This window comes from Crocodylus porosus, unplaced genomic scaffold (assembly GCF_001723895.1).
Source record: "Crocodylus porosus isolate Cpor-Errol unplaced genomic scaffold, CroPor_comp1, whole genome shotgun sequence".
Lineage (NCBI taxonomy): Eukaryota > Metazoa > Chordata > Crocodylia > Crocodylidae > Crocodylus > Crocodylus porosus.
The window spans coordinates 24,414,524-24,429,739 of NW_017728909.1; the positions used below are offsets into that span (position 1 = coordinate 24,414,524).

General features: G+C 41.4%; 1 protein-coding gene across 1 annotated transcript in view; it reads right to left on the reverse strand.

The window, feature by feature from the left end:
- The window catches only part of AMACR (alpha-methylacyl-CoA racemase), a 23,592-nt gene that overhangs the window by 8,142 nt on the left and 234 nt on the right, over positions 1-15,216 (reverse strand). The window contains exons 2-5 of the mRNA XM_019531930.1: positions 15,143-15,216; positions 12,312-12,455; positions 10,157-10,317; positions 4,571-4,757 (exon numbers count right to left, since the gene is read on the reverse strand). The exon at positions 15,143-15,216 is cut by the window's right edge and continues 54 nt beyond it. Of these exons, the coding sequence (XP_019387475.1) occupies positions 4,571-4,757; positions 10,157-10,317; positions 12,312-12,455; positions 15,143-15,216 (566 nt within the window). The remainder of the gene's footprint in view (positions 1-4,570; positions 4,758-10,156; positions 10,318-12,311; positions 12,456-15,142) is intronic.

Here is a 15,216-nt window from a genome sequence, read left to right on the forward strand (position 1 = left end):
TGACTCCAGCTGACTTCCTGCCCTTTGGGCAGGGGGCTGGACTCGATGATCTTCTGAGGTCCCTTCCAGCCCTAATGTCTATGAAATCTTCTTTTTATCTGACAAGGAAACTAAACTAAACTGTTACACTGGTAGATCACGGGTTAAAACTAGGGATGCCAATTTTTAACAAGCCATATCAGCCGATACCAATCCGATTGCCAATATGCAGCCTGGCAGCTTGGAAAGCAGCATCCAGCTGGTAAGTCTGTTGGAGGGGAAGGGGTGGGGGGAAGGAAGGGGTGTGGCTCCTGCAGTAAGGGAGGGAGTGGGTCTCAGGCTGGGGCAGGGACAGGGGCAGGCACTGCACAGCCCGGGTGGGGTCCAGGACAAAGCTGTGAATGGCTCATTTGGGGGACACAGGGGCTGGGGGTGCCAGCTCCCACTGCTAAGGCACCCTGGGAAGCCATGGGAGGCACATGCCCCTGAGTCTGTGCACAGGGTGAGGGTAGGCTGCCTTTGTAGGCTGGGGCTGGGGCAGCACTGGGCTCTTCCCAGCATGGGGGATGGGCTAAGCTGCACTTGGGGCAGGCAGCAGCGGTGCTCCTTTCATAATTCTCAGCCACTCAGCTAATAGTGAGGCTGATGGGTACCATTGCTGGCAGTCAGAGTTCATGGACTGACTATGAACTACAAACTACTCTTAGAAACAGTCTTCCCTTATAGGCATATTGGTGGGAAAATGTGCATTAACTCTGAATCCAGTGTGTGGATAAGTGAAAAACTTCAGTTTCCAAGGCCCAAATTTGGCACTTTCCATAAACAGAAGGCAGACACTTTCTAATGTTGCTCAACCAGCACCAAGTAGCCCCTCTCTAGTATATGTAGTACAAGGGAGTAAGAGGAAAGAGATAATCTTCCATCTGTTAATCCTAAGTGACAAATATCATACCATACTTTACCTGGGACAGCAAACTGTTCCTCAAGCTCAACGTCTCAGAGGAAGAGAATAAAGGTTTCAGTAAAGTTATGGAAATTATAAACAAAACACAGCCTCTTACAAGCACTTCAAAACAGCAAAATAAAACCTTGAAGAGACCATTAGCTTGCCTCAAAGCTTCTTAGTTTGCAAAACAGCAAAGAACTCTCAAGGTAGCACTTTTCCCTATCGTACTAAAAAACTTAAATTTTGAATTATATTTCTGCAATAGACTCCCTCTAACGAAAGAATATCTCTGTAAAACTACAAGAAAAATAACTATTATAATTGAATTTGTCATTTTTTCCAAAAGCTTGTAACAAGAGATTGTACTGAAATGGACAATCTTTTCCTATAGGAAAATCTGACCCAAATTGCAGTATCTATTTAAAACTCAGCAAATGTAATTCAAGCAGTTTCAGTGTTGCAGGGCCTGAAAATTCCTGAGGTTAGCTTGAAGGGTGTCTAAGGACACAGGCAGACAACGTTATTTGGGTAAATCCGATATCGTTTATTAAACCGACTAAAATAGTTGGAAAAATTCTTCTTCGCAAGCTTTCAGGTACAAACACCCTTTTTCAGGCAGAGGGAGTGACTGAGGTTAGCTTGATATATTGAATAAAAACCTTCCATGAAAGAAATGAGGAATAGAAAGTACAGAGAAACAGTCAAATAAATAGCAACTATTTCTCAGGAGTTTGATCCATTACTAAAATACAGAATTCTCTTAGGAAAGCTAACTCTCTTATTACATATTTGAAATAAGACTTTAAGTCAAATGTTAGGAGTAATGAAAACAAATGTACACATGATTGTTCGCTTTTCAAATTACCTAATAATATTGGTCTTTGACTAGGGGGATAAAGGGCTATGAAACTCCAGGATGTTACACCAAGCCCTTTTCATCTGCAATTCATAAGCTAAAATTGTCAAATTTTGGGGTCCTAATATAATCTAATGAATCTGTGGGCTTTCAATAAGCATACTGTACAATATCCCTGTTTACGTATTGGATTTCTGAGAAAGTCTCGCCCTGGATAGATTTAACATTTGTATAGTGCTGCAAGTGCTGTTACACACTGAATGGTATAAAAATACACCACTGCATGGGTGTACAGATGTAACACTCCACAGGTGGAGTGTTTCAAAATCACTGTATTCAATGACATGCTCTCCAGCCAGGGGTGGATATGGGACTGCAGCTCCACTCTCCTCCCCCACCAGGGTACAGGGGTCTCTCTGTGAGCACACTGAAGTCCCACGTCTCCTGGAGACTGTGGTTTCCCTCCTGCCTACACACACAGGGGAGGCAGGATGTCAATTAGTATGCTGCAATCCCAGGTCACTCAAGGACTGCAGCTCCCTTCTCCCCCTGCCCCAAGGCAGAACGAGGAGCCTGGAGGCAGGGAAGCTCGCAGGGACTCCTGCTCTCCAGCCCCAATGACAGCTGAGCATACACAAAAGCACTCACTGACTGTCCTCCTTGATCTCTCTCCCCCTCCTAGATGGTGGAGGTAGAAACATGGGGGATGCTGGGGGATTAGGAGATCCCTATTGTGCTACAGTTCACCATCCACACACAACCTGTAACAGTCCGAAAGTCCCACAGAGAAGTTCTCATTTCACCCAGAAACATTTTTATGGCACTTAGGCCATTTCTGTAGCTCTACAGAAGGCATGAGTATCTGCCAACTAGTGCTACAAAGTTAGACCTTGCCAGCTCCCTTCTCTGTCAAACCTAAAATCAAGGCAGACAGCTTCAACAAATAATCTTACACATGCATCAAGTAAAGAGAACAGGTCTGATTATTCAAACACAGGTCAAGCATCACAGGGGCAGTCCCTTAAGTCCTCTGAGTAACTGAGGACGAAAAAAGTCAGAAGATGAAGAACAACTTCAAGTCCTGGCCCTGTAACAAAAGCCATTTAGTGTTATGGTAACTGGGCTCAGATAAACAAAAGGGAATTTTGGAGCTTTCTTCTATTTCTTCAGGCCATCTAGGAAACAACCCTCTGGCTTGAGCTACGAAATTAAAAGCCAGTGCATGCTTATGACATTTCCTGGCTATCAGCTTAGGCAAAATCTGAGAGTCCCATTCTCCTCTTACATATCCGAGTATAATTCCACTGCTTTTGATGGACTTCCTCTTTACTCACACTGATAATAAGGAATAATCGGGTGTCAAACTTCCACTCCATAGAGGAGGGGAGGGGAAAATATCTCATGAGGCTGCATGCAGGATTACACAGCTATTTCCCAAGGAGTGTTAACTCTGAACACGGAATTAATTAATTCTAGAGCATTTCTGAAGAACCAATATACAGACATTGCAGATTTGATACCTTATCAAAGAAAGAACTGCCCTCTACTATAAGACCATCAGTTATACAATCAAATTAGCATCTCAGCAATCAAAATCAGTTACTTCTACACTCTGTATAAAGACAGGCTTTGAGTGGTCCAACCGTTTGTTTCAAACCTGTAATTCTCACATATATGAAAAGCCATGAGTAAAAGTACTGAGTTCAAAATAAGAAGGGTACAGTGTAGTATATCATCGTTTGAGCTATTCATAATACAGCATAGCCTGATTATACTCCTGGTGACAAATGTCTGGCTTAGGCATTTTCTACTTTGGTATTCCTAGTACTCATGGAAGCGTAAATTATTTTTAAAGTATTGTCCTACATAACCATGTCTAAATATCAGAACAGAAAATAAATCCCAAATCTTCACACACAAAATATACACATTTTGTTTCATACATAATGTGTATGTTTGTCAAATATTACATAAATGCAATTCTAAAGGAGTCCCAATCTACCCACTGGATAGAACAGTCAATGTATAGTTTTAAAACAATTAATCCAATCTTTCAAAATAGCTTAACTAATTTCTTTGCAAATTGGTAAAGAAAAAATTAATCTCTCTGAAGCTTTGCTTCCCAAGTAAGGTCCCATGGTGATTTTTCAAAACAGATTTATAAACTTCTGTTTAAATTCTCCTTTACAGAAAGTTTTTGGTATTTTAGTCACATCAGGCACCTATACACAAGCAGCAAGGCTGCTCTGCCGCACTGTGATTACAACACGTTGGAGCAGATTCAGTTAATTGAGTCTGTTGGACCATGATCATTACTGCACTCCAGCAAACTCCAATGTCTTGTGCAACAACATCTCTGCACTTAAAAATGGCAGCAGAGGTGTTTTAACTAAAGCTTGTTCACTGAGCTTTAGTTAAAGTGCCCCTGCCACCATTTTTTACCACTAGGGAGCTGATACACGAGACGCTCTGGGCATTTTAATTACAGCAGCTCTCGGAGCAGCTCTAATTAAAGTGCCCTGCCCTCATTCCTGGAGTATGTGTATAAATGTCCATCATTCATAATGCCACAGCACCACATCTCCAGAATTGAACTTGTAATTAAAGAAAAACAAACCTTACCCATTCAAATTTGCAGAATATCTGGTTTACACAAATTGGCTTTAAAAGCTGTTTCACACATACAACTGTAAAAGATTTCACAGAAAAATCCCCAAACTTATTTTCTTTCAATTACTCTTAGCTGAGAAAAGTTGTTGATGTTAAACCACATGCTGAAAGTTACTTACCTTTTATTAGTTGCTCATAGAATTGAGGTTCAATAGAACCCACTGCCATGAATTTTCCATCGGAGGTCTTGTAGGTTTCATAAAAAGGTGCCCCACTGTCCAGCAGGTTCTCCCCCCGCGGTCTGTTCCAAATACCCAAGATTCCTGACTTCCACAGGAAAGAACTTAGATATGCAGTTCCTTCAACCTTAAAGATGCAAAGAACACTTTATAGTAACTAGAGAAATGGGTGGCATGCTCTATAGTTAAATTACACTTGAAGTAAGTATTCAAAGTTGCAGGCAAATCTGTTCTTCTTTAGGATTTCCAGCTGTAAAATTCTTGCTGAGTAATTTGAGAGAATTATTATTGTAAAGAGCAACATTACTTTTCAAGATGGGTGTGTAATATTTTCTAAGATTATAGAGAGTAACATGGAACCCAGAAGGATTGTCAACCCAAGATTTTTTTTTTTTGCTGACAGTCTGCAAGCTTTTTACTGACAGCCCAACTTTTATACTGAAATTTTTTTTTATTAAAATATGTTTTATATAATATAAACGTAACTCTTCTGCCAGGCCCTGCCCTGCTCTCAGGTCTCAGTTTTAAGACTGGCTTCAAATTTAGGGATTTAACATCAACTATAGAGTTTGGCTGCCTTTGCAAAAATTTGCAATTAAAAAAAATAAAAAAATCTCAGGTTAGCAACCCTACTGGACTTCAGTGATGGTTTTACACTGTGCTGGGACCCCCACAGCTGTACCTAGGGCCTCCCACTCACCCCCACACCCTGATGCTCCTGACTACACCCTGCACCATGCTGCCTCCCCCTGTATACCCACAGCCTTACCCTCGCCAGCCCTGCTCACCCCATCCTGGCACAGAGCTCCAAAAAAGCCTAGCTACAACCCAGGACTAGTAAAGGCAGCCTGGGATGGAGCAGCAGCAAATGGCTGAGAAAACATTCCCTACAGGATGCTGTTGTCCTACTGAGACATCAGCTGGCAATATTGTGCTCAGTTTGTTGGAGGTTCAATCAAGGTGCAGTGAGGTTAACTTATTACTTTTATTGACAAATAGTTTTTTGTTTGTTTGTTTATAGACTACTGACAACCATGCATAGCCCAATTTTTTACTGACAGTCAGTAAATTTACTGATAGTTGGCAAACCTGGAACCCAGAGAGATCTGATTTGCATGAGACAAATTCATATTCTTACTTCCATAAGCTCCTAGACATTCATAGTTAATATAAAGATTTATAAAATGATAGGACAAGCTCCTTAGCTCCTCAAAATAATATCAGTGTAAATGCTATTACTGATCTCCTTCAAGTTTCTACTTTTAGAAACCACGAGCATTCGTAGATGGCACTTTTAAACATGTTTAAAACACGTTAAATGCCTTTTGCACCTCTTTAATGGCATTGCTGTTTGCATATTCAGTGGTGTATTGCATGTTAAATCCAGCCACTGTAGCACATTCAGCAGCATAAGGTGCTTTAAATGATTTTGGGGCACTGCAAAGTAAAACACCTCCAAGGAGTTTTAGTTTCCTACCCCACAGCCAGGGAGGCAAGCACCAGGTTCTGTGCAGCTCAGAGGCTGTGCAGGCAGCCCAGCAGTAGCCTGGGAAGGCAGGCTCCACAGAAGGAAAAAAAAGGTGGCAAGCCTGATCTCTTCCTCCTCCTCCCCTCTCCCCCCCAACCCCCCCCCCCAAGCCTGCCTGCCTGAGCTGCATAGGGGCCCAGCGCTTCCCTCTACAGCTGTGGTAGCCCCTGGGACTGCCCAAGCCATGTGCCACGGGAGAGGTAGGGAGGAGGGTGTCACTGCCACAGAGGGAAGTAGCAGCTCTGCCTCGCTCCCAACACCCCTGCAGCTCACGGAGCACTCTGCCCACCAGCAGTTTGCTCTCCCGCCGCCACTGGAAAGGCAGGTAAGGATCGGGCTCCAACATGGGTGTACATGACAATACTTCACCCTAAATTGAAGCGGTGTTTTTTTAAAAACACCGCTTCAATTTAGGGAGAATTAAACCCCGGTGTTGTGTACAAACCCCTCAAGAGGCTTAAAACTCAACCTTTCAGCACCAATTTAAATAACTGAAACTTTTAAATGCTTCAGCACTTACCTGGCTGAGGTAGGTCTGCTTGGTTTTATAAGCAGACAACTGGAAGGAGATCAAAAGGTAAATATCTGGTTCTTGCTCTAAGTACCTTGGAAGCTAAGGATCTGGATCACTGAGTTAACCAAACTATTCTCCTACAGTTGTCACTAATCTGTGTTGTTTCTGAGGGTGCTTGCACACAAGTGCAGAGCCTGCTCTGACTAATCCAGTCTGATTGAGCATGATAATTACGGTGCTCCAGCACCCTCCCACCTCTCATGTATCGCTTTGCTGCACTTCAAAAAGGCAGTAGAGGTGCTTGAACTAAAGCTTGCCAAATTAACTTTGGCTCAAGGGTCCACACTGCCATTTTGAAGCATGGGGATACTGACACACGAGACACTGTGGCACTTTAATTAGAGCAGCTCTCACAACCACAAAAAATTCAAGTGCCGTATCCCACCCCAGGCATGTGAAAAATGCCCTGAGATTCTCTACACATTCATTAATGTTCTTTTGCTACCATGCATTAAGTTTAGTACCTCTAATATAAGGTACTAAATAAAGGCTGATTAGGCTGCCCCAATGCCCAAAAGCAAAAGCAAATGCCTGCTGAGTGCCACTTAATGTGCAGTAGACTAATTCTACTGTGGATTAGTATATTAACTCTGTTTCTGCCATGACGCTTTAACATGCAGTAGAATAAGCTACTATGCATTAAAGCACATGTGTAAATGTGCCCACTGGCAAGAGCAAAGAGAAGCAAAATTATATAGCCCAGGCCCCTGAATTCAGCAGCAGGAATCATAGGTAGTACCTGTCTGTTCATCTAATGAAAGTTGCAGGTTTGTACAGTAAAATCAGGTAAGGTAACCCTTAATTCAAGTTTAGCCTTTCAGCCATTACCCAATTTAAATATATCCTCCAATAAAATCTCGAGGTTTTACACAGTCACTATTGTTGTACTGCAGCAGAATCCTCCTCTCCAACCTGACTTCTGCTCAGAGTAAGTGAAAAGCTAGGAGGAGAAAGGCTGAGGAGAGAAGAAGCAAAGGGAGGGATCACAGATGGAACCAATTTCTGATGATTCCCCTATAACACATTTGAAAACTGACTAATTCATACAGTTCCAAAACCTCCTTAGTGACTAGGAGGTTTAAAGCCATAACCTATTTACTCTCTATCTTCCCACATAAAGAACAGCTGCATCAATAAAAGTTCCAAGGGCCCGATGGCATCCATTTTATCCATTGTTAGGCTTCTGCTGGCAGGACTCTCAGGTCACATCTACACAAGATGCGTACTGCACAGTAACTCATTAGTACTGCACAGTACTGTCGCTGACCACAAACCATGATGTGATGCTACTGAGCAGCAGTAACAAGCTATTGTGCAGTAGGCATCACAAGACAATGGTACTGGGACACTACTGTGTAGCAATGTCAGTTACTGCCCAGTCATTTAGTACATGGTTATGCAAGTACTAAATGACTGCACAGTAACAATTGAGCAGTAGGCATCTCATGTAGACACACTCACTGGGTAGTAACATGGCCAGCACATTCTCTAAAACAGAGACTTCGGTGGAAGGAGAGAGACAGGACATTATAAACCATACGCTAATAAGCACATAGTGATGATGAGGACAAACAGCACTAAAACATGAGAAGTTATGTCACATTTTAATTTTTAAACCAAATGATTACTTTTTAAAATAGGGCTAAAGGAATATTCATATATTTCCAAGTGAATTCCAAAAAGGTCTGGTGTCACTTGACCCAACCATTTGTTACCTTTATGTTGACTTCATTATTGTCATGGCAAATTCTAGGATTCCACTGCATTGCCAATGCATATCTATATCTGTTTATACCAAGTAGTATTTATTTGCTTCCAATACTGCTATTTAATCTCAAAATATCTATGAAATACTGAAAAGAAAGTTTACCGAGACAAAATATGACAGAACTTGGTTGCTGAAGTACCTCTTAATTTCTTCTTTCAAGCACAAACAACAAAAACCTTTAAAACCTTAAAGAACACAGAATCATGAGGGTCTCCTTTAAATATACTTTGTTTAGCACTCTCATGAAACACTGGGAAGTCTATCCCAAAAGAAAAGGACCACTTTTGTTCCATTTCTCATGTGTTCAATTCAGTTAAAGTCCTAGTCAATGAACAAGGATTCTGTATCTCTCTCTAAAGAGCTGTGAGATGATGACAGGAATATCAACACTATTGTTGCTTTTCCTAAAGATCACTTTGTCCTACACTTTTCCCAGTTACGTGAAATTATAAAGGTGACATTGGGTCTGATCGTACTCTATTTATAATAGTGTATCTCTATTAGTATTAGTGGAGTTATTCCCATAAACATGAATGTTTTTCAAATTGGAACCATGTCTATTTATCATTTTGGCTTACCATTCCATAGCTTAAAAGATATTTTTCATATAAAAGTTCCTGAAATTATCTGTATCCCAAAAAACTTAAATCTCTGTATTTTAAATTGTACCCAGACAAAACTTACCTAAATTTGAGGAGATCCAATAACAAATACCACAACCCCCTTGTCTCTCAAAATTCCAAGAGGATTTGAAAACACTTCAACAAGAAGCTGTTTCATGGAGTCTTAACAAATAGTCAACTACGACGTGGAAGGTGAAAACTTCATAAGAAGTCATTTTAAAGCTATGGAAAAAGGCTGAGAAAAGAAACCCTTTGGAAATTCTACAACTTGTCAGAATTCTTAATTAAATTCAAATGTCTTAATGCAATTATGTTGGCATCATGAGCACAAAATGAATAATTGCCTTAATTAATAGTGGTTGCCAATAATAACAATGACAATATTATTACAGAGACATTGATTTTAACTCTAGTTAAGTTTGCTTTAAAAGATAAAGAGGAAGAAAAGAAATGTCACAGTGCTCCTCTGGAAACACTCTGAATTTCCTACCTAGTATCTTTGCTTTCTTTTAACAAAACTAATTACAAGTGGTTAAGATTAACATTTGTTCAACATTTTATTCCCAGCAATTTTTGTTTTTTTTTAACTGATACCGTTCAAAGACCTTGTCTATACACATATTGGAAGACAACTGAATCTTAGATAGAATAAAATAGGTATGTTTTAAAAAATATGTTAAGATTAAAGACTTTTTGTCACTGTGCATCCTGCAAGCCGTTGGAGGCATATAAGATCTAATCCAACTCCTTTACAATATAAACTGTGCTAGCGAATATGTGCAACTGATAGTGTTAAGAGGAGATCATTTAGTGAAGGGAAACATGGACACTAACATTCGTAAAAGGCAGAACTAAGGTTGTAGTTTCTGGTCTTTGGCTTAAGGTAGGATGGCAGCAGCCAGGTGCGATGAGACACTTGTCCGTGAGTAAAAGTTGATGTCCTGTTAGGTTGCTTAGCTTTTCATTTCTCTAACTCCCAGGCCTTCTGCAGAATTAGAGTTTGTAAGAACTATAGCTTATAAAGAAAACTCACCATACTTGCATCGATGACTTGCCCTTTGTTAGATCTGGTTCGTTCATAAAGGGCCATAATAATTCCCATTGCACACAAGACCCCTCCGCCAGCAAAATCAGCCAGAAGATTTAGTGGGGCATATGGATTTTCATCTTTTCTACCAAGTCTTGACAATACACCTGGACAGCAAAAGGAAAAAAATTATGAAATGAATGACTACTAGATTTTCTTTTTCTGATGTTTAAATCCCCTTTTCTTGAATTTATGGCAGTAGCATAGATGAGGATAAACAGACTTTTCCTTACCCCTTAGTTTCTAAACATTATTTGATTCTAGTCATACCTCAGCAAACTGCTCGTTTGTTCATAAAACTACAATATTTAAAGTTATATTAATTAATAGTTTTTTATTTCATGAGGTAGATTTTTCAGTACAGTTTTCAACACCCAGTGAGGTTTAGGCTACTAATAAATGACACAAGAGAATATTAATTGCCAGCAACTACATTCATTAAATGTCAGCATAATACTCTGTATTTATGTAGCACCTGTCAAGAACAAAATCAATGGGTTTTACCAACATGAATTGAGACTCACAGCACATAAGTGAGCTTGTTTTGTTTGTTTGTTGTTATTTTTTAATATACAATTACAAGCACTGGCCAAACAGACCATTAACTAAAAGTCATAAGAAGGACCTCACACAAATACATCCAAGTCAACAGCCTTGGGAAAAAAGGGTAAGACAGGGGATAAAGGAAAGTGAAACAGGGAAGAGACAATACTGTCATTCCTATTCAATGCATAGAACACAGACACAGAAAAAGATGGTTTACTTGCTACAGGTCATACAGTCAATCTAATGCGACAATGGAAATAAAACATGTCACTTTGAATCAAGTATTTCAGGCAACAGGGATCAAAGTTTCTTTATTTCCTCAATGGTACAACTGAAAAATTTTGAACATATCAGTCATCTTTCCTAGCTCTTTTATATTTAGGTACCTAGTATGCATGTCAGTTCTGATTTCTGAGATATAAAATGGGATTTGAGATGTCTAAACAGTTTCAGGTACCTAATCACATAGATGCAAGCCTGCAAACTGAGCCCCTAAATGTTACATGGAGTCAAGTAAAATCAGGGTACAGGCAGGTGGTTTAATTGCAGTTGCTCCAAAGCATCTCAGCACTTTGCAGAGTGCAAGCATCCCAGCCCCCTGACTAGAGAGCTACAAAGTCACCTCTAAGGCACGCTCTTAATCCATGGGCCAATAGGAGGATGCTCCCGTTTCCCCCATGCCCACAGCAGAGATGCTGCCTCCAGCTGATGCCATGTGGGCAGCTCCAGGGAAGATGCAAACCTTGGCCACCCATGGCAGAAGGTGAGCATGCTCTCGACCATTACCCTTTCTATACGTGAAACAAGGGCTATACTGTAGCTGCAGCTGCTGCCCCACGATCAGAATTCCAGCCACACATGGTGGGGAAGGGGTGGCCACCCCCTAGCAGGAAAACCACAGCTGTGCTTTTTCTGTTTGTGCGTAAAAAACTGGGTTCATAGTTTGCTATGGAAAGTGCCCACAAGATCTGTTTCAGATGTTCTGCCCCTGACTACTGGAAGTCTAGAAAATAATTTGCAAACAAGGCATTTACTATTCTAAACTTTTCTTTCCAAAACTGAAAATCTAACAGAATCCATTCTATGAAAAAAGGGCCAAAAGTTTGAATTATAGTGTTGCTACTTGTGTTTAGTATCTTGCAATAAGCAATTACAGTAACAACAGCCAGAACCTACACAAAATAGTACTGCAGAAATCAGTGTCAGGGAATAGAAAGTGATTTTGCAGGCTGCGTGCTTTTTATTATGAAGTTCAGTAGAATTAACAATGACTGTCAGCAGTGATGGTGAGGGAGAGCAACAATACATGACAGACCATGAAAAACTTGAAGCATTACCCAGGCAAGTAAGAGTCACCCAAAAGAAGGTAAAAACTACAAATACAATTATTTTAACATTTAAAAAAAATACTCCACCCACAGAAAACATAAAGAAGAAAAACCTAAAGAGCAACATAGTTGGTTATCTGAGCTGTTCAAATAGGACCTTTCTTAAAACCTGAATTCAAGACTTTAGAAAAAATACGGTAAATTTAACATGAAGTTTTACAACATACCTGACAAAGCCAAATAATTGATGTCATGACCTGCAGACTTGGCATATGTTCCCGTCTGACCAAATCCAGTAAGTCTAGCATAAATGAGTTCTGGATTCTCACACAGGAGGATTTCTGGACCAAGACCAAGCTTTTCCATGACACCTTCACAAGAAGACAAAATGTTTAATCCGAGCTCACATCATTGCTTTTAAAATAGACTCAAAAAGGTTTAATGTAAAAAACTGTAAAATGTTTTGTTGTTATTTTTAATAATCATTTAATGTTATTTTTAACATAATTGTGCAACATTTTTACAAATACAGCTAATATGGAAAAATATGAGCCACCAATAATACACCAAATTATGCTCTATTAAATGCATGTTACAGTACAAGTAAATTTAGCGTAAGGATCCTCTCTTTCTCTCCAGTTTCCTCAATATTTTCCAAATCCTCAAGAACCATCCCAGCCAGCTTCCTATTTTATGTACCATTGAATGTAGCCAAGCTAGAGAGGCAGGGAAGTCTCAAATGCCAGCCGCTGTGGCAAATGAAAGAAGAAAAGCTCTTAGCTAATGTGGTCCACTAGCAGAACCTCTACGTCACGTCATAATTATTTCAGGATTTCTCCTTTATCCGACCATAGCACTTTGCTCGCCTGCTCAATGCAGTTCTCCTTTAGTCTTCTGCTGCAGTTTCCTTTAGCCTTGTGCTCATACGAGCAAAACAACTATAGTTATTGTTCACTCCGACACTGCTTTACACAAACTGCACTAATGAACATTTGATTTTGTACACTAAAGCTCAAGAATATTTTTTTCAGAAATGAAAAGAAATAGGTGTTTGGTCCATCTGAATTTTCAGAAGTGAGAACTTGTATAGCCTGAATCTCACTTTTCTAAAACGTGACTGTTAAAACACTAATTCTTCAAGTTGTAAGCGGTGTAGAAAATAGACTTTCACCTGACATTTGTTAAACTTTAACCAAAACTCTGTCTCTTGAATTGTAGCAGTACAGCAGAGTGTACTTGGAGGGGGAAAGAAAAATGCTGGACTTTTAAAACCGTTGTCATGCCTTCTTCAGTAGCGCAGCTAAGAAATGGAAATCTCTTCCCAAACTGGTCCTGAAATATCATCACTTGGTCCTTACAATTTTATGTATTTGGATTACTGATTTTGTGCTTAAATTATCATTTCTCTTTTGCAAAACCCATTAAATCTAAATTTAATCTAAAATATGTTAAAGTCTATGGTTATTCTAAACTTCTAAAATATTTAAATAATAATAAAAAAAAATGACGAATCCATGAACCCCTACCAAAAACTATGAATTACAGGCTGCACACTTTTTACAGAAGGAGAAAAAAAAGAAACAAGGAAAAAAAATCTGACTTTTGAGACAAGTTTGGTACAAAAGGTCGTGTACTCTGAATCCGTGGAGAATCTGTGGGCTGAGTACAAGAGAACAGAGACTTACAGTATACCTCCTTGGTAGAAAAAAGATGTACCTGGTCTAATATGAAGGCTTTCTTTAGTGATAAATCTTCATTTGAATGACTATCACCCAAAGAGAAGGCACAATCCTGTTGAACAGTGATTCTCAACTAAGGTGCTGCAAGATCCTTTGACCAGCACCCTGAGGTGTGAGGAGATAAGGGCAGGCTCAGGCTCTCCCTGCCCGGCCTGTACCCTGACCCCACAGCCCACCACGCTGCAAGGATATAAGCATTGTGATAAACCAGTTCGGTTTTGACTTGGGGTGCTGCTCAATTCACAAAAGTTACAGGGACGCCTTGAGCCTAGGGAGGTTGAGAACTGCTGCTTTGGAAAACAGCCAAAGTACAAATGGAAACGTCAGTTCAAATCAGTGATTTCAACTGAGATTTCCCGCTTGTCTATTTAAATCCATCCACCCTGATAATTACGCACAGGTTAGCTCTTTCAGCTGCCTGCCCCCCATGCTAAAAATATGTTTTCCACTCAGTCACAGTGAGCTTCCAGACAGGAGAAAAAAAAAAAGAAAAAGAAAAAAAAATCGCTTCATTCTGCAAAAATGAAATGTCAGGTTCAATGACTGCCTATTTTAACCACAGACTGAGGAACTTTTCCAGGGGGCCCCGAGGCCGGGTCCTGGTTCCCTGCTTGTGGATGGGAGAAGTGTGTCTGCCCAGACGGGCCTGTCTGACATGCCCAAAGATCATGGGCCCATCATGGGATACGATAAGACTCTCTAAATAAGGGAGCCTACTGGGGACACATCAACTAGTTCCAGGGGACAAATGAAGAGAAAACTGGAAAGGGGGAATGCAGTCACAGGCTAGTAAGAAGGGATCCGGAAGGAGACAGAGCAGAGCACGATGGCCAGCACCCACTGCCCCCTGAATGCGGGAAGGAAGCCTGTGGGTGCTGACCAGGGAAATGCTGCCCAGGCAGGAGCGGAGGTAAGAGGAAGGCAGGGTCTCCTTCCTACAGCAAAGGGGCTACTCGCGGGAACGCCCTGGCACGACCCAAACAGGACTGGGACCGCTCCGGCGTGACGCAGACATTGGGTGCTGGCTGCCACCAGCGCCCGGGCCGTTGCCGGGCCGTGCCAATGCTCCTGCTGGGCCTCAAACCCGGCGGTTCCTGGCGGGCCGACAGGGGCCGACTTGGGGCTCAAGCGCCCGCTGGAAAGCAGCGCAGATGCTCGCACCGCTTCGCCAACTCTGCAGCACCTGTAAAGCCCGGCGAGCTTTTAAAGCTGCTTCAAGCACCAATTCGACACTTTCGGTGCCGCTCCTCAGCCTAGGCCCGGATTTGGAACCGCTCCCCGGGCGGCGCCCCCGCGTGGCCGGGCGGCGCGGCGCTCACCGTGGCGGAAGGGCTCGATGAGCACGTCGCAGGCCCGGCACAGGCGCCGCAGCACCGCCGCGCCCTGCGGCCGC